This window comes from Setaria italica, chromosome V, assembly GCF_000263155.2.
Source record: "Setaria italica strain Yugu1 chromosome V, Setaria_italica_v2.0, whole genome shotgun sequence".
Taxonomy (NCBI): Eukaryota; Viridiplantae; Streptophyta; class Magnoliopsida; order Poales; family Poaceae; genus Setaria; species Setaria italica.
In genome coordinates, this window is record NC_028454.1 from 33063878 (window position 1) to 33082641 (window position 18764).

Below are 18764 nucleotides of genomic sequence, written 5' to 3' on the forward strand. Positions count from 1 at the left end.
AACTATATACTTAAAAAAGCTAAAACGATTTATAATTTGAAACGAAACGAAAGGAGTAATTTATGACTACCATTATAGTTGATGCTTATGGAATCCAACAATCTAAAATTTAAAACATGCATGCCTACATGATTCTGACAATCTGGCTGGGGGAATAGTGTTTGCGAGCGCCCGGTAGGACGCCTCCTACCGGTCGATTCCCAACACCCCCTATTTGGCAAGTCCCACATGTCTCCTCTCCAAATTTCCTTTTATGAAAATTATTCAAAAAAGTATTTGCATAACTTTCTGCATGAATTTTTTTTGAAACATGTGTTTGGAAGAAAACTTTTCATACAACGGAGGAGTTTTGAAAATTTCTTCAAAAAATATTAACAAAAATTTTCTAAAAAAACTTCTTTACAAACTTTTAGAAATGCAGAAAAATATCTGAAAACTTTTCTCAACAAAATCATTCACGAAAATTTTAGAGAAAGTTTTTTCCAAAAATATTTCAGAACAAAAGTTTTTGAGCTAAAATGTACCAACCTGTAGAAAAAAAATGTGCAACAAAATCCAAAAGAAAAGGTAAAAAAAATCGGGATCCGCCGGTTCCCACGTGGAGCCCGCCCTGTCATCGGGAGCCTACCACGTGCCACCGCTCGTCGGGGGATTTGACCGTAGAACAACTGTTCACCGGGAAGCCCCTCGCTCGGGCGTGGCCGCTCGCCCACCGGGAGGCCCCTCGATTCGGCACGCCGCCGCTCGCTTGACAGGAGGACGATGGGCGCCTCCTCCTACTGCTCGATGGGAGGATAGAGCCTCCTGCTGGCCCTGATAACGTTGGTCCTGCGGGCTGGCGCTAGTTCACCGCCCTCGCCGGACCTCGCACCGCTGGTCGCTGCTCGCTGCCCTCCCGCAGGCCAGTGCGTTGCCTCCTACTGCCGCCCTCCGCTTCTTGGATTTGAACAGGAATGGATGGAGGAGAGAGGATTATGCAGAAAAATAAAATGGAAAGAGGCGAAGAGATAAGAAATGGGGGGCACGTGTGGGGGTTGGAGCAGCTGGCGCCAAGCACGTGGATCGACCGGGAGGTTAGGAAGAAGCAGTCGATTGTAAAGTTATCATTGCGAATCTGGCTTGCTTAGTCTTGAACTCTTAATAATGACTAGAGCAACCAACTGTGCCTTTGGGGAGAAAAAGGACGAGAAATTTAACTCTTTAAAAACATTGTTTTTTTGAAAATGGAAAATATTGCGACCTTTGCGACACTCTTTAAAAACATAAGAAATAGAAAAAGCACGGCGCAACTTTAGCAGACACTCCATGCATTCGCTGATTCGCCATGTGGAGAAGCAAAACAAAGAAAAACTATTTATATCAAGCATTGTTCGGTAATAGGTACACATCAAACAGCCGTATTTGCACGTAAAGAACACTTCCTCCTATCGGCCGCCTGGAGCACCCTGACAACCTCACCCAGCACAGCCGCTGGCTTGTAGGCGCCCTCCATACCCACTAGCTGAGCCAACGCATCGATCTTCCTCGCAAAGCCCTCTTGGAAGAACAGCTCATCGAAGCTATCCGCTTCGTCCTCGGACTCCTCGGCAGCCTGAACACCCGACGTGCCCGCGTCCGACACGGTGTCGGGATCACTGATCTGAACACGATCGCAGCTGTTCATCGCCGTGCCAGCTTGCTCGATCGGCCGGTGAGCGGCGAGGTCGTCGGCGCGAGAAAGCCGTGTCCGGTGAAGCGTCTCCAAGCCCAGAGTCTGGGTGCGGAACGGAACGCCGACGTGCTCCACGGCCGGAGCGGCGCTGAAGCACCGGAGGCCGGCGCCGGCCGAGAGGTCGAAGACGACGTACCGCGGCAACTGCACGGCAGATTCCATTCCTGCCGTGCAAGAAGGAATGTGAAAAGATGACGAGGTCAGTACTCAGTACAAGACTATGGTCGAAGAAGGAAAGGAAAAAAGCATGATGGAGAAAATACTAATGGATAGGATATCTGATTACCTGTCCGTCAGCGTCTAGTACTCTACGTTTGTGTGGGTGCAGAAGTGCAGTGTTCTGCTCTGTGTTTATGCCAAGCTAAGATGAGGCCCCTATAAATAGAGCTAGCCCCGAGCCGGTGATCATTTGACCTGCCCCTAGCCTCGTAAACAAGCATTTGTGATAGAAAAATCGCCGTTCTATCGGCGTGGCAACACTGAGGTTAAGGCCCGGTAATGTTGTCAGGATGCTACGGCTCGTAGCTTCCGGCAAACATGCTCCCTGTCAAGGGGCTTTCCGCTCGGTCAGGACTCCCCAGGAGCGCGAAGACAAGGCCCTACCACAAATGCCCAGACAAACACTCTTTGTCGAAAGGGTGTTGCTAGTTTGCAATTGCAACAAAAGCGTTCGGCGCTGTGTTTGATAGGATTGGTCTTCGGTTAACCGGCAAGGCAAACAGAGACACACGTGCATTTCGTTGGTGATGAAGAGGAGGAACCGATGCCGTCCGTCCTGTGTACCACGTACCAGCATCTACTGGTCTACTAGTACAACCTTCACAGATTATGCTTACTCACTCACGCAGCAATCGTCGAGTCCGAAGTTGTTCTCGGTCTTGGCCTCTTAGGCAAGTTCCAATGTGGCTAAAAGCTTTCTTTCTTTCTTTTTTCTCAGCGGATGGTTATCCAACACAAGTCATCTGTGTAATGATGATGATTAGTGGATGGCAATGGCGTGCATGGGGCCGTGACGGCGAAAAGCAGAGCGCGGCTCGTGTTTACCAAAGCGCTTGCTGCACGTCGGCCTCACGACCCGGAATTCGGGGTCGCGCGTGCACACGACCGCGGCGTGTAGTGCGCGCCCGGGGGCCGGGGCGAGGGGAGCCTCCCGCGACCGCGTGGCCTCGGCGCCGGGGGGGCAGCCGGGCAGGGGATTTGCACCGAGCCGGCCGGAGCCACGCTCGCCGAAAAACACGCCTAGCTAATAAGCCGACCGGCCTCTTCGAGCTGGAAAAAGTGTGACGCGCACTGTGCTCTTCGAATCGATCGCTATGACTTTGCAGTTTTCACGTTGCGTGCGCTGTACAGTGTACTACTGTGTTGCCCCTGAATTAAAGAGCTTTAGCACCACATGAACAGAGGCACCATGAAAGAAAAGCCGGCGTTGCTGTGGGAGAAGACAAAACATAAACAAGCAGGCCGCCTTCATTCTGGCGAGGCGAGGCAGCAGACAGACAATCAAGGGAAAGATGGGGTGGGCTGTTTTCATGGCCGAAGGATGATCACGCTGCTCCTAGCTTGATGATGGAGAGAAGCACTCTTTTGAAAAGCCCATTTGGGACACATGATTATCAAAGCACAAAAACGCCGGCGCTATATATGCCGCTTGGAATCGTACAAGACATCTCAGAAATCAGTAAAGCAAACAAACCTGTCGTCTTGATGCACGTAATATACATATACTCCAGATATGATTTTTTTTAGATCCTAACTAGCAATGGGTGCTTCAAAGTTCCAGCACCTGATTTTTATCCTTGCACGAATGGACATTGCTGCATCTGAGAGCTTATCTTCCTCGTCCCGGTCCTCTCTCCCGACTCCAATGACTCTCGGTGCGGTAAAGGTTAGGATTTCAAGTTTCAGGGGGGAGAGTTTCTTGTGGAGGGAGGCGGCGGGCTTAGTGAGATGTCCACTTATGGCAGAGGTGATGTTGCTATTTGCTAACAAGGGCAGTGGAGGACAATCGCTGGATAGAATAGAAATAGGCCATGTATGATGCGACTATGAGAGGAGGTTGCTGGCGAAGGTAGGGCAAATTAGGAGGAGGGTTATGTCTATTTTATGGGTGCATCAACTTGAACTTGAACAGTTGTGGTTCATTTATGATGAAAATTTGATCCAAATAACCGCATTTTTTTTTATTTTCTTTGTGGGTGCAGCATCCCCCACTAGGTTTTACATACTTTCGCTCCTGCCGTAGACACGGTAGGATTTCACCAGAGTACCGAGCCGCGATAGATACTTTCCAATGAGATGCGCGAAGCATTAGCTTATGCTGGAGGTGGAAGAAGAAGCACAGTCCATTAGATGAAGATCTGACGTCATCTAAAATCGAGTGGCGGACACTCGAGAAACACAGAAGTTGTTATTACGCCAAGGTGGGCCAATGCAAATAAGCTCCACTCGATATGGATCTTTTCTGTCGGACCACACCTTTTTGAACGGGGCAAATATACCTTTTTCTTCTTTTTGCTTTTTCGAAAGCACGATACCTTTCCTTCTTGGACGAGGCAAGGAGGAACATGCTGGTGGCCCAATTCACGCTTTCTTTTTGAATAGGAAGAAATCCGGCCCGCACTTAAGACTAGGCCGTCAATATTAGCAGCAAACCCAGTTTAGGCATGGGCCATGGGCTGGGCCCATTCTGATGAATATCCCTTCAGTTCGCGTAATTGAACATGAATATCCTCTTAAAACCCCGCGTTTAATTCAATACGCATTCACTCGAAAATATATCATTTCAGAAGAAGAAGAGCCGTCCGTGGCGTCGAATGATTTTCTTTTATGGGTGGTGCAGGAATTGCATTGCTTGCGTAGCAGTGCCGCGGTGGTGCTCGGTAACGAGGGATGGATGATGGATCCATCCGTTCCACTCCTGGGTGAAGGTTGGTTTACCTAATGCTCTAGCCTCCCCGCACCTAAATCTCCTCCGATCAGGCGCCTGTTCCAGTCAAAGCGGCCTTCTTTGAGACAGCATGTGGAATCAGTGAGCTACCACGGCACCAACTGCTCCTCCGGTCCTCCCCTCAATCCGATCCACGCCATCTCCTCCCACGCTTCTGCAAACCCCCACTCTCCTGCGGCGGCGCCGCTAGTACGTGTGGTTCACTGATCTTGACTAATTTTATTGCCCTCCCGTGTCTGGAATTCCAGATAGCTTCGGATCCTTCCCGGTGGAAGGGAAAGTAGATAGACCAAGTAAATTATGTGCTGACCCGGCGTAATCTAGCTGCACGATGTGCGTCCAGGATTGTTGCAGTTTCTTCCTGGACTAGGTTAACTAATGTGGCGCTATGCCCTAGCAGCGTACAGTATCAGGCAGTTGGTTTGGGGCGGCTTGCAAGTTTTCCTTGAACATTTTCAACCCTGAAAACCCGCGACACGATCTTTCTTCCTCGTCTGTCATACAGACCACTCTAGCACATGTTTCCTCTGTGGTCATGGCGGCGTGGCCTCTGAATCTGTTAGTCGTAAGCATTGTTAACAGTACCCACCCTGTGACGGTAATCTGTGCAATTTTCTTTACGGCCACGAGTGCGTATCCTTACGACGTGACACGCTGCCGTGCTGATTATCCGAGGCACGAGTCAAAACGAACACCCTGCCAACGGCGACAGGTTTCTCCCTCTAGTACTTTTCTGAGCCAACAAGACGCAAACAGGGCCGTTGCCTGGATCATTTTCCCTCCAAGAAGCAACCAACCTCGAACTACTCCTACACTCGCATAACGCTTCTGGTGAGAAAAAAGGGGGAGGCGCACGACACGAACTCCCCTCCCCTCCCGCAGACGCCAAACCCAACACAACCATCGCGCAAGCATGAGATAAAATAGGAACCGGAGTTTTCCAGCCACTTTATATGCACGGTCGCCGCTACCACCGCTACCCCATGATCTAGTGCTCCTGCGTCGAGCCGTACACGCCATCGTGCCTCGCTAATCCACTCGTCAGTTACCAAGGAAGGAGCAAGAAGGCAAGGGCCTGTGCAGGGAGAAGATGCAGGAGGCGTCGTCGTCGTCGTCTCCTCTCCCGGCGCTCAGCAACGGCTACCAGCCGCTCCCGTCGCTCTACCTGGGGTTCCTGGCCATATGGGCGGCCTCCGGCTTCTCATGGGCATTCAGCTCCTGGAGGAACCGCCATTTCCAGGTACCATCAGACAGAGGCTGTATACTGAATTTCCTCCATTTGGTTTCTCTCTTCATTTGGTTAGGTTCCTCTCAGCGGTTCGATTCTTGCGCTCTTGCTGCTTACAGCATCTGGTGGAATGAAGTAGCATGGTTGACGTGTTGTCCTTTGCCTTTCTTTTTCTGGTGTGGTTTCAACAAGTTTTCTGAATTTTGGGTCTGTTCTGAAGAAGCATTAAAATTTGAAACCTGATGCAGAGGAATTCGGAACTCGTACTAGATTTTCAGAGACTGATACTGTGGCTCTGATGTAGTAATTCTATTTGCTTCGCCCAGGTAAATAACCTGCAGTGGATCCTGGCTCTGGTCCCATTGATCAAGGCGCTCCAAATGGCGCTCTCATTCCTGTTCTGGTGAGCTTTCGGGTGCCTTTCACTTTGTTCTCTCTGGCATATCTCTCCATGAACACGAAAACCAGCAGTTAGCTGGCCAAATCTTTTTTATTTAGCAAGGGCTGAATTCAGATGCTGCGCAGGTACTCGTGCGTGCACCTCCAGACGTGCTCGCTGTGGATGTCGTTTGGCGCGTACGTGACGGGGATCCTCTTCCAGACGGCCTCCTTCGTCTCCTTCATGCTCATCTCCCACGGCTACTGCATCATGTGCGAGCGCCTGTCCATCAGGGAGAGGCGAACCACCGCCGTTCTGGGGTGCCTGCTGTACCTGAGCCTCATCGGCTACAAGGCTGCAGTCCCTTATTTCACGGTGAGTCCTCGCTGAACCTGAAATTTTCAGTGGAGGATGGTATCTTCTGCTGCAGCATTGCAACATTTTGTCTGAACTTGTGATCAGGATTACTCGGCGGCCGGCCGTGTTCTGAAATTTTCGTGTGACTTGGAACAGGTCTTTCTGCTGATCAACTATTTCGCGTCATTTTACATCATATTCCGGCGCACGTCCCAGAATCTGATAGTCCTGCAGGAGCAGCTGAGCTTCATAGAGGAGGAGGACATCCATTCATTGCACGGCACTCTGAACACAAAGTACACAATGTTCAAGTATGCGGTTCTTCCCAACGGTTTCATTTCTGATGCAAAACTCCTAAAACTGCTATATGCTGAAGCTCCCTACTCTTGTTTTTTCTTCAGGAGATTTCAGGGTACGATGCAGGTGGCAGCAGTGGCATTCATCATGGTATGAGACTTATCACACAGCACATTGTTGTGGTATGATCAGTTTCGTTTTGGCAGTGCTTCTGACGGTGTGATTTCAGGTGTACATGAGGGCTGACGACACGCCGGATAACTACTGGTTTCGCGTGTTAGTGCGTGAGTGGGTGCAGTTCTGCATCTTCATGTACATTGGGTGAGTCAAAAATCATGGGCTGACAGTAAACAAAACACCCTCCTAAGCTCAAAAGGGAATGAAATTCAGTTTGGTTCCCATCTCTCTTTTTTCTTCAGGTGGAACTTCAGAATCCCTGAAGCATCGCTTCATCTGCCGGTCATACCCCTTATGAAATCAGCATGGGAGATCGCCATGCCTCCTATTTACAGTGTGGTAAGTTTTATCAAGTTTTTTTTAGCTCTCACACTGCCCGTTCTGCAGACAAGAATGAAACATCTCATATTGTTGCTTCTGACGAAACAGGAGATGGACGCAGCCGATTTCAAAGGCCTCGTCTCAGATCAATGGCATGTCGGAGTGGTAGGCACAAGTGACCTCGCAAAAATTATTTATACTGTTGTATATGTTTACAATGCCGGGATAACTGTCTGTCAAATCTGACGCCTTGCAATGTTGCAGAGGACTGGTTCAGGTTGTTCTGCCCAGCCGCTACTGGTGCTGGTTCAGAACCCTAGCCCAACGGCTTCTCCTTCCGGTAGAGCCCCAAAGTTTCAGTTGGACAGGGAGAACCAGGTCTAGATCGACCAATTAAAAGATTACAAAGCTGGCACAACAGTTGAGTTGGACAGAGTTCTTGGGAAAGAACTGACAGTTTCCATGGACGATGGACCAACAGTCAGAGATTCACACCTTCAAGGCTTCAACAATGAACCTTAGAGTTCCGTTTTTTTCCCGGTTCGAAAAACAGGAAATTGTACATATATAGAAATGGAGAACATATGGTTTAGGCTGGATCAAAAGCAATCTTGTGTGCCAGGGTCATAGTGCACGACAGATCGACAGGAAGGACGATCTTCCTGGAAATTGCGGCTGGAATAAGTTTCGAGTTTGTCAATGCGAAGCTAAAGACTGGAAATCGTGTCTGCACAAACTAATGAAAGTTGTTTTCCTGCGGTAATATGGCCAGAATCAGTTAGAACTACGATTTGTTTAACCATATGTTTCATGATATAGATATCTCATGCCTCAAGACTTTTTGCAAGTCGCAACATCAGAAAATATAGACACTATAAATAAATACCCCTCCAATAAAAATAGGAAAAAAAATTCAGATTACTCCCTTCAAGTATAGTGAAAGTCTAGATAACCCCCTAAACTATATTTTGGTTCAATTTACCCCCTAAGCTATACTATTTTTGTTCAACTTACTCTATAATGATAAGAAATTCATGATATATTTTTCTAACATGTCTTATGATGTCTTCTATCATCTTGCAAAATTTGAACTTAAGATTCCACTTGTGCATGGAGAAACAAAAAAATACAAATTGTGTTAAGGGGTAAATTGAACTAAATGACATAGTTGAGGGGGTAAACTGAAAAAAATACTTTAGGGGGTTATCTAGACTTTGGTTATACTTGAGGGGAGTAATTTGGACTTTTTCCATAAAAATACCTTATGTTTTTTTGACATGGTACATTCTTGCCCTTAATTACTGTTTTTACTTTAATATGTTTATAAATTCAAAAATAAATATATGATGTTGCAATATCATTTTAAGACAAATCTATAGGTATGATTTTCATGTTATCTAGATTAAATATTTTAAAATTTATTGATAGTATTAGTTCCATAAGTCTAACTAGACTTTTCAAAAAAAATTATGATAGGAGGTAATACTTACTAGTAGTATTACTCAAAAGAAAAACAATACTTGATTTAGCATGATTGGCCACAATTGTGCATGAAAACAATACCGCCATAGGAACACTTCTAGTACCAACAAAATAGTATTATGAAAATGCAATTTACCATAGGAGGCTTTGCTTTGCAACACCACACCTGAGCCCAATCTAATATAGTTAAATTTTATTGGGATTTGCTACCTATGTTTTATTGGGATTTGCTACCTATGTGCTGGCAAACATGGAGACCTCTAATCCTTTGAATTTGTGACTGTCGGATAGGAAACCGACCGCATAGATGCAGCTGCCTCCTTATATATATGGGGATCACCATCGTCCACTCTCATTTCCAGATTCACCACCTGTCACCACCGCCGACCCATCTTCCATGGCTTCGGCTCTCCCTTGCATCCATCGTTGCCAGATCCACCGCTCTCGATTGCCACAATTTTCAGATCCACCACACCTCACCGCTGCCGACTCATCTTCCTTGGCTCCGACACCCTCTTGCCTCCATTATCGCCAGATCCACCACTCTCGATTGCCGCAATTTTTAGATCCACCACCCCTCACCATCGCCGACTCATCTTCCATGGCTCTGGCGCCCCCTTGCCTCCATCATCGATAGATCCACCGCTCTTGACTGCCGCAATATCCAGGTCCACAACCCCTCACCATCGCCGACACATCTTCCATGGCTTTGGTGCTCCTTACCTCCATTGTCGTCGGATCCACCGCTCTCAACTCCTGCAATTTCCAGATCCACAACCCCTCACCGCCACTGACTCATCTTCCATGGCTCCAGTGCCCCCTTTGCCTCCATCATCGTTAGATCCACCGCTCTTGTTTCCAGATCCACCATCTTTCACCACCGTTGACTATCTTCCATGGCTTCGGCAACCCCTTGCCTCCATCGCCGCCAAATCCACCGCTCTCAACTGCCACCATCTCAAGATCCATCATCCAACACCACCACCAACTCATCTTCCATGGCTTTGGTACCCCCTCTGCCTGCATCACGGTAAGATCCATCACTCTTGATCGCCACCATTTCTGGATCCACTGCCCTTCGCTTCTTGACTCTTTTCCACAACTTCGGCACCCCCTTGTCGTCGGTGTCTACCCACCGCTCTTGACCGCCACCATTTCTAGATCCACTACCCTTCACCGCCTTCATCTTTATTTTGTGGCTTTGGCGCACCCACCTCTATTGCTATCAGATCCACCGCACTTTGTTGTCGCTCCTACAAATCACTCCAACATGGCACACCACTGCCATCTCTATCCAACAAGTTATCCCTTTGATGCCCATGGTCGATGGTGCTCGTCCCCTACACCATCTTGCCCTTGTGACCAACATGGTTCTCTAGTAAGATCCAACATCACCACCCCAAGTCAGCCAACGAGCTTCCCGAATCCTTCCAACCTTGACTCCTAACTTCAAAGATGACTAGAAGCTCACTGAAGAACATCTTCAATCAAATCGAATGGTATGAACATTTGTCTATTTTGTCTCCTTAAATTCAATTAAATGCAAAGTATAAGTTTTTTTTTCATAATTCCTATCAGTCAAATAGCTCTATTCATCAAAAGATGAAAAATTATGTAGATTGAAAAGATGTTATTGAATTTGTTAGATTTATCATGAAAGTGTTTTTCACAAGTTGTGACTTTTTTATTCAAAATATTATATTATCATAGAATATGGTAGTCAAAACTTTACATTGTAGACCATTTTGACATGCTCAACAACTTGTATTTTTAATAAGAGGATCAATGTTATCTATTTAATTTGAGTTAGTAGACGGTTAGACAATCCATTTGCATTTGATTTATTTTCATATATAAATTTGCAACAAAAGTGCTAGTGTAAAAATAAATCAATTTTCTTAAACCTTAGAGAAAAATAAATACTTAGAGGAGAAACCAGTAGATAAACAAAACTAGTTTTGCTACCTTAATCTAAGCCACTCTCTTAAGATAAAGCCATACCCAAAAAACAGACAGTGCATAAATTTACAATATCTTATAAAGCTGGCAATACTAATTATTGCTAGAGGTAGGCATCAAGATTTACAAAATCTTATAAAGCTGGCAATATTATTGCTGAAGATAGTGAGGATACAAATTTACAAAACATGTACCTCGCTAGCTAGTAGTAATTAAAATTGCCAACCTTTAATGATTCTGTAAATATATATGTGATTTCGAGTAGTAATCAATATGACCTTGCAAGTACTATATGAACTAATGTGCCAATTTTAATTTAGATGATCTTGCAAATGTTGCACACCACTAAGTAGTAATTAATTGCTACTAGTGAAGTACATATATTTGCAAGGTCATCTAAAATTGGCAACATTAATTATTACTACTTAATTATAGATATTTGCCAAATTATACAAATTAGCACACATTAATTGCTACTATACCTACAGAGATTTACAAAATCAGCACACATTAATTACTACTATACATACATAGATTTATAGAATCATCCAAGATAATGTTAATTACTACTATACGAAGATATACTTGAACTATGGCAAAACTACAAAAATACCCCACAAAAATCATGGAAACGGAAAGAACTGCCGTCCACCCTACCGTCCCGTTGTGCTAGCCACGCACATATATATAAGCTAGTCCGAGCGATGGGCATTGAGGTATACTCCACTATCTCTACATCCCTAGAAGCCATAGCCAGTCACATGCAGGCCCCACCTGCCACTGGATGCGAGCCCGTCATTCCTTCACCAAATCCCACAAACAAAAGTACAAAAAAGGCCAAAAATTGGAGATCCTTTTGACCCTTTTGTTGATTGATTGCTCTATTCTCCCACCCTACTGCTTTCATATACTACTCCACAAATCTCTCCCTCTGTGCTCTCTAGCCCGCACCCGCACCCCCAAACCTCGTAGGGCTCCACGCACTCCCGCCACGGCCTCGCAGGCAAGTGAGTGATTGCATTGAGGGTGCCCACGCTTCGTGGCCATGGCAGAGGGCTCTTCCAAGTAAGCGCCTCTAAATCCATCTACGCACCGTTCTCACACCCTCGTCCCGCGGTTGGGGCCAATTTTTGAAATTTCTCACATGTTTTTGTTTGGTGGCTCGGTATTGGTTTCGGCCATAGGGGTTATCCTACCGGCTCCGGGGATGGTTGGAAATCTGCACTTGATGACCCCGAGGTCATTGAGGTGTCGGCAGAGGAAGCCGTCGGGTGGAGCTCTTCCAGTCGCCAGAAACGGAAACTGGCTCAGGTGAGGCTGAAATCGGAAGAATGTTTCTATTTATCATTGTCTTGTTTTTACCCTCCTTTTATTTTTCTACATTCAATGGTTGTTGTCTGTTCGAGTTCTCAGTAGAGATGTTGTAATGCACGACTGAGGTGTGGTGATCAGTGCAAATTAGTGCCACGGTTTTTTTGGGTCGTTTATGATCATCGGATTATTATTATCCTTTGGTTTGGTGATGCCCATGTCAGTGTAGTGTGGAGGAAAGGATTTTGTTTGGAAATCGTTTAGTATTGGGTGTCTTCTTTTCTTTTTCTTTTTTTCATTTTTGGTGCTGGATTGTGACTCACTTTTGTGCTACACCCTGAAATGTTTGTTATCTAAATCATGAATGCTTCCATGGGCAATAGAAGCTGAAATTGTGTTTGGCCATGGTTGATTGCCCGATTGGATGTTGTAGTGTTAAGGATTTTGTTGTGGTGATTTGTTGCGTTGTCGGTCTTTTCTAGTCAGTGTTTGGGCAATCACTAAAAAGCTATGGTATATAGTCTCTAAACTGATAAGATACATGTATGCATATATATTAAGGGATATCACTTGCTATCGGATCAGAATATACCTTAGCCTCATTAGAATCTAGGTTAATTTGCGTATGCAACTCTTTTCATAAGCAGTGACCAGCTATATTTTTGGCATTATGTTTCTCATATTTTACGTTTTGCGGAATATTTTTCATGGCTGCATGTTAACATGAGTATTTTATATACATCCTCACCTGTAGCAGCAAAATTTTCTTCATAGCTAACATAGCATGTTTTGATTACCTTCAGTCATTGGATATGGTATGCAATTATTGAATTTGCCTTCTTCTATCCATTGCGAACAATGGAATTAATTTGTTTATAGTGATTGATTTATGGAATATTTTGGGGGTGCCTCATAATTTCATTTATTAGAATTCATGTGATTCTCCTACGCAGTAACAGATTTTGCGACTTTTTTATGTGAATCCTTTCTTACAGTCTGCGAATTGCAATGATTCTTAACTATGATTATGTTTCTCTTATTTTACTTTTTGGATGGTAAATGGTAATAAATTGTGTTCTATCTTCATCCAGGCTTATGTCTTGGTAGATTAATATTCATTAGCTAAGTTTGGTTTTGTTGTTAAATATGTTACATGTCCAATCTATAGGTTGTTCATTCTGAAATAATTGAACTTGATGCTGATGATAATGATCGTGATGGAGTTATAGTAATTGACGAGAAGATAGAAAATGACAAGAATAAGCAAGCTGCTCTTCATATGGATTGGCCAGAGCATCCAAAGGTGAAGTATTTTGCGGACTTTCTTTCTTTTTGATACCCTTGGTTATTATTATACTATTTTAGTGGCTGATTTTTCCTTTTATGTTGGGCAGCTTCTGAGTGGCATGTCTGCAGATTTTACTGGTCCAACTGCGATCCCTGTCACAAAGGTTGGTCCATGGGCTGGTCTGAGAGGTTATCATAATAATTTTACCAGCCCAAGTGCTATTCCTGTCATAAAGATTGGCCCTGTCACAAAGATTGGCCCATGGGATGGCCTGGGAGGTAATCATAATAATGTTGCCGGCCCAAAAACTGCTACTCCTGTCACAAACGTGGGCCCATTGGTTGGCTTGGGAGGTTATCATAATAATGTTGCCGCCTCAAGTACTATCCCTCCTACAGATTTGCTTGCTCATTATTATCATCAGTTTGTGGTGGCACTTGGAGGGGAGCACAATAAATACAATATTAATAGCACCCCAATGATGGGAAGTGGTAGCAGCTTTAACTCTGGTGCGAATAATTACGTGGGCATTCCACCAGGTGTGGAAGCAGTTTCACCGCAGGGAACTTCTTCTGAGATGCCACATCAGCCCAGTCAAACTGAGATAGTCAATGGTGAAGTTCATGAGAAGTACATGGCATTTAAAAAATTTGATACAGTTAATGACCACGGTGATCATTTCTACTCAACAAAAGTTCGTGCTGTTAGAAAGGTAGCTATTTTTAAACTTTGGTCATGCTCTATCTTCACTTTATTTCCTCAATTCAATATTAACTTGGTTTTTAAACAGCCAACGAAGGCTTGGGTGAAGCGGATTCAACATGAATGGAAAGTCCTAGAAAATGATTTGCCAGGTAAGTGTCTACTATTTTTTTTCATGGTACAATATTCTAAAGATATTACAGGTTTGTTAAATGCAGATTGTTTCATAATACTGGTCCTTTACCTTTTCCATACTACATGCTCAGCAGATACGAGGACTTGTTGATCTTTACCAATTCGCATGTGTGCCTAAAATGAATTTGCGTTCAGTTTAACCAGGCAATAACATGGGATGCAATTGTTTTCATGTATTTTCATGTACTTACTGGTATTTTGTGCAAATTGAACAGACACAATATATGTAAGAGCTTACGAGGATAGGATGGACCTGCTTAGAGCTGTCATTGTTGGATCAGCAGGCACTCCTTACCATGATGGGCTTTTCTTCTTTGATGTCTATTTCCCTTATCGATATCCAACTAAACCTCCGGTAAGGAATATTCTGATGCCACGTTCCATTTTTAAGAATATGCATGCCAATATATTCGACTGTTCTTTCAGGAAGTGAGTTACCGCTCTGGAGGATTGCGGCTTAACCCAAATCTCTATGAATGTGGGAAAGTCTGTCTCAGTCTCTTAAACACCTGGACTGGTACTGGATGTGAGAGGTGGATCCCATCTGATTCAACCATGCTGCAAGTCTTGGTCTCTATTCAGGCCTTGGTTTTGAATGCCAAACCTTATTTCAACGAACCTGGGTATGCTATGTATGCTAACACTCCTCAAGGCGCGAAGGCATCTATGACGTATAATGAACAAGTTTTTCTGCTATCCTGCAGAACAATGCAGTATTCTATTCACAATCCACCAAAGGTGCGAAGATATATGCTCTGTGGATATATTTATCTCTGTTTTTAAAGGAACCATGGTCTTTAATCTTCGTTTGCATTGGCGAAGAATGTTTTTGTGTAAGAAAAAACATGACTAGAAACCTATCGATAAACCATTTTTTGATTTTTTTAAAAGAAAATCGAACCCTTCTCACAATCTTGATGCTTCTAAATTTGATGTATGCTCACTTGTTACAGCATTTCGAGGACTTCGTTGTTGGCCATTTCTGCAACTACGGGCGCAAAATCCTGAGAGGATGCAAGTCCTACATGGCCGGTGCCCAAGTTGGCTGCCTCGTCGGAGACGGAGTGCAGGATGTCAACGAGGGTTACAGAAGCTGCTCCACCTCCACCAACTTCAAGGCCTCGCTGAAAGTGCAATTCGCGGATCTACTGAAGGACTTCGCCAAGATAGGTGTCAGCTGCGACGAGTTCCAGAATCCTGGAGCTGCCAAAGCTGCAGCAGACATCCCATTGAACCAGAAGCTAGAAGAGCAGCAAGTGATCAAGACTCAAGAGTAGGGAGGTTGACAGATTTTGCTTCGCGACAGGAGAATTGACATATTTTGCTTCTGCTGGGACCCAAGAGTAGGCGGCATAGTTGCTGGGTTCTCTCCCCAGAAGAATATCTGGGGCACATGTCTGGACCTCTCAGTTTAGTCGTTAATTAGTTTCTGCAAATTTGCCCCCTTTTTCTTCCAGTAATTTTTAGAGACAAGTTTCACATGTGGTGTGATCTATCGTTAAACAGTAGTACTTTTGACATCCGTCTGGCGTTATCCCTGTGCGATATTTTGGTGTGTGCCGGCCGGTTTTATGTGCGCGTTTCTCTTGTCGTTTACACCTTCAACGATTTTAGCAACGACAATGCTGTTTGTCAGGTTGTTTTGTTATATGCCTCTGGTTTTCTTCTTGGTGATCTCAGTCAGCCGTGTCAGGTTATGTTTGTCATGCATGCTGCTCTGTCTTCTGCAGCCAAGACATTGATGGTTAAGGTGGTGCCGGGCCGGCGTATAGCCGGCAGGGCTGGATGTCGCCGGCCAGTGGAGCTCGGCTACGAGCCGACGCGCTAGCTTGTGTGTAATAGAGTGGTTCTTCTGCCCCACCAGCCCTTCGACGCGCAGGCAACACAGCACACAGGTATTCTCTGAAATTTTGTGGAGATGGATAACGGTGAAGCCGTTCTCATCCTGGCACTTTCCGACAGCCAGGACTCGAGTCCCCCGCAGCCCGTGCTGACCACGGCATCTTTCTGCCTCACAAAGTCACAAGTCGTGCATCTTTGGTCTGCACTCTGCAGTGGAGCAATGTTACCGTGCCAAGAGGCCACTAATGGTTGACGTTTACTTGTCTTACACCTCAGGTCTTGGTCTCCCTCTGAATTCTGAACCACATAATCGTAGCTTAGACGAAGATGATGCATGGCGCAATCCACTCACCAATTCGTCGCCAGCTACAAATTCCCCCGAAGTCATCACCATCATGATCGACGGCTCGGACGTAGTACAGGAGACAAAAGACTTTTTTTTGAGACAGGTACTATGCCAGCTGGGGTGAATGATACTTGCATAGTTCTTATTCCAAAGGTGCCGTATCCTGAATCTTTAATACATTTCAGGCCTATAAGTCTCTGTAATGTGATCTACAAGGTGGTCTCAAAGTGTTTGGTAAATAGGTTAATGCCTATTTTGCAGGATGTGATATCGCCAAATCAGAGTGCCTTCATCCCTAGACGGTTAATTACTGATAATGCTATTATTGTGTTTGAATGCTTACATGCTATCAACTCAAATGCAGATGAGAGGAGTAATTTTTGTGCGTACAAGTTGGATCTTTCCAAGGCGTATGATCGAATAGAATGGAGTTTTTCTGAACAATGTGTTATTGAAGCTTGGCTTTCATAGTTCGTGGGTAGACCGAGTGATGATATGTGTAACTTCGGTTCGCTACATGGTTCACTTCAATGGTGTCATGTCGACACCATTTACTCCAACTCGAGGACTACGGCAAGCTGATCCATTGTTGCCATATTTATTCCTCTTTGTTGCTGACGGGTTGTCAGCTCTGATCAACAGGAAGGTGAGGCAAGGAGGGCTGCAGGAGCTGAAGATCTGTAGGGGGCGTCAGGTGTCTCGCACCTTCTCTTTGCAGATGATACACTTTTTTAAGGCGACGTGACGCCAAGTGGAAGAGAGTGGAAGAGGTGAAAGAAGTACTGGGCACTTATGCTCGTTGCACGAGTCAATTAATAAACCCTGCAAAGTGTTCAATCTATTTCAATGAAAAGGAACAGCTAGCTGTGCATGATCAAGTTAAACATATTTTAGAGGTGGAGAGAACAGTTTTTGATGCCAAGTATTTGGGTCTCCCCACTCCGAATGGCAGGATGAAGGGTGAACGTTTTCAGCCCCTAAAGGAGCGGTTGAGCAAAAGGCTTAAGGATTATACAGAAAAGAATATGTCGGCGGCGGCCAAAGAAATTCTAATCAAAGCTGTTGCTCAGTCATTGCCCACCTGCATTATGAGTGTATTCAAACTTCCTCTGGGACTTTGTGATGACCTGACAAGTGTTATTAGGGAGTTCTGGTGGGGAGTGGAGAAAGGAAAAAGGAAGACAACTTGGATTTCATGGCAAGAGATGATTAAGAAGAAATGTTGTGGAGGTATCGGGTTTACGGACTTGCGCCTGTTCAACCAAGCCATGCTTGCTCGACAAGCCTGGCGTCTTGTGGAATTTCCAGACAGTCTTTGTGCCAAATTACTAAAAGCAAAATACTATCCAAGAGGAAGCTTAGCTGACACGGCATTCTGTTCAAACCCATTGACAACCTGGCAGGCTATAATGCACGGGCTCGAATTGCTAAAGAAAGGGATTAGGCCTAGTTCCCAAATTCGGAGTGGTAAAGTTTGCATTTTGCTATAAATACGCAACTGTAGCATTTCGTTTGTATTTGTGAATTATTGTCCAAACATTGACTAATTAGGATCAAAAGATTCATCTCGCAAAGTACAACAAAACTGTGTAATTAGTTTTTGATTTCGTCTACATTTAGTACTCCATGCATGTACCGCAAGTTTGATGTGATGATGAATCTTCTTTTTGCATAGTGCCAAAGTTGGGAAAAAGGGGGAACTAAACAAGATCTTATTTGGAGAATTGGGAATGGATCTCAGGTCCGCATTTGGCGTTATCCATGGATCCCAAGAGAATACTCTTTCAGAGTGACATCTAGACAAGGTCGATGCAGACTAAGATGGGTGTCAGAGCTCCTGGATACCAATGGAAGGGGTTGGGATCTTGACAAGATTGTGGGTTTGTTCAATTGTAAGATCTGCGGAAATCACCAGCTAAAATCACCCGTTAAAATCGCTTTTAAAATCTTTTTACCGCAGAGCTTCCAAAAATCTAAAATCTTCCCGGCGATTTCGCCGTCCCGGCACCCAAGCCGCCCTCCATCATTTTACCCGTGCCCGTAAATCTTGCCGCGTGCTGTCATCAGACCGCCGCGCGCGTGCTCCGACCGCGTGCCGCAATCGCCGCCGGTCTCCCCCTTTCTTTTCTCTTTTTCCCTCCCCTTTTTCTTTTTCTTTTTCCTTCCTTTCTCCTTCTTCTTTCTTCTTCCTCCTTCCTTCTTCTCTTTCCTCTTCCTTTCTC

At 45.0% G+C, this 18764-nt stretch overlaps 3 protein-coding genes across 3 annotated transcripts; 2 read left to right on the top strand and 1 right to left on the bottom strand.

The window, feature by feature from the left end:
- Positions 1 to 1329: 1329 nt before the first annotated feature.
- LOC101757336 lies at positions 1330 to 2081 on the bottom strand. Its single transcript, XM_004972033.2, has 2 exons — positions 1998 to 2081; positions 1330 to 1875 (listed from the first exon to the last, which is right to left on the bottom strand). The coding sequence occupies exon 2, from the start codon at positions 1871 to 1873 to the stop codon at positions 1388 to 1390; it is 486 nt and encodes a 161-aa protein (XP_004972090.1). The 5' UTR covers positions 1874 to 1875; positions 1998 to 2081; the 3' UTR covers positions 1330 to 1387.
- Positions 2082 to 5541: 3460 nt separating this feature from the next.
- Positions 5542 to 8216, top strand: LOC101774616. Its single transcript, XM_012846137.3, is given in 10 exon segments — positions 5542 to 5898; positions 6213 to 6289; positions 6412 to 6640; positions 6779 to 6933; positions 7024 to 7069; positions 7149 to 7240; positions 7339 to 7435; positions 7526 to 7582; positions 7682 to 7737; positions 7739 to 8216. Coding segments are annotated over 10 exon segments (1035 nt in total). The 5' UTR covers positions 5542 to 5748; the 3' UTR covers positions 7815 to 8216.
- A 3579-nt stretch (positions 8217 to 11795) lies between these two features.
- Positions 11796 to 15631, top strand: LOC101757739 (probable ubiquitin-conjugating enzyme E2 26). Its single transcript, XM_004972034.2, has 8 exons — positions 11796 to 11923; positions 12043 to 12169; positions 13338 to 13472; positions 13564 to 14169; positions 14248 to 14311; positions 14570 to 14709; positions 14781 to 15092; positions 15308 to 15631. Exons 1-8 carry the CDS (start codon positions 11904 to 11906, stop codon positions 15629 to 15631), a joined length of 1728 nt encoding a protein of 575 aa, XP_004972091.1. The 5' UTR covers positions 11796 to 11903.
- The last annotated feature ends 3133 nt before the right edge of the window (positions 15632 to 18764 follow it).

What these genes read in the sequence shown, in the direction of transcription:
- LOC101757336 (XM_004972033.2), bottom strand. Translation starts at nt 1,873, where the DNA reads ATGGAATCTGCCGTGCAGTTGCCGCGGTACGTCGTCTTCGACCTCTCG.
- LOC101757739 (XM_004972034.2), top strand. Translation starts at nt 11,904, where the DNA reads ATGGCAGAGGGCTCTTCCAA. An exon ending in CCTAGAAAATGATTTGCCAG is followed by an intron (nt 14,312 to 14,569) that starts GTAAGTGTCTAC and finishes CAAATTGAACAG; the next exon opens with ACACAATATATGTAAGAGCT. An exon ending in GATATCCAACTAAACCTCCG is followed by an intron (nt 14,710 to 14,780) that starts GTAAGGAATATT and finishes CTGTTCTTTCAG; the next exon opens with GAAGTGAGTTACCGCTCTGG.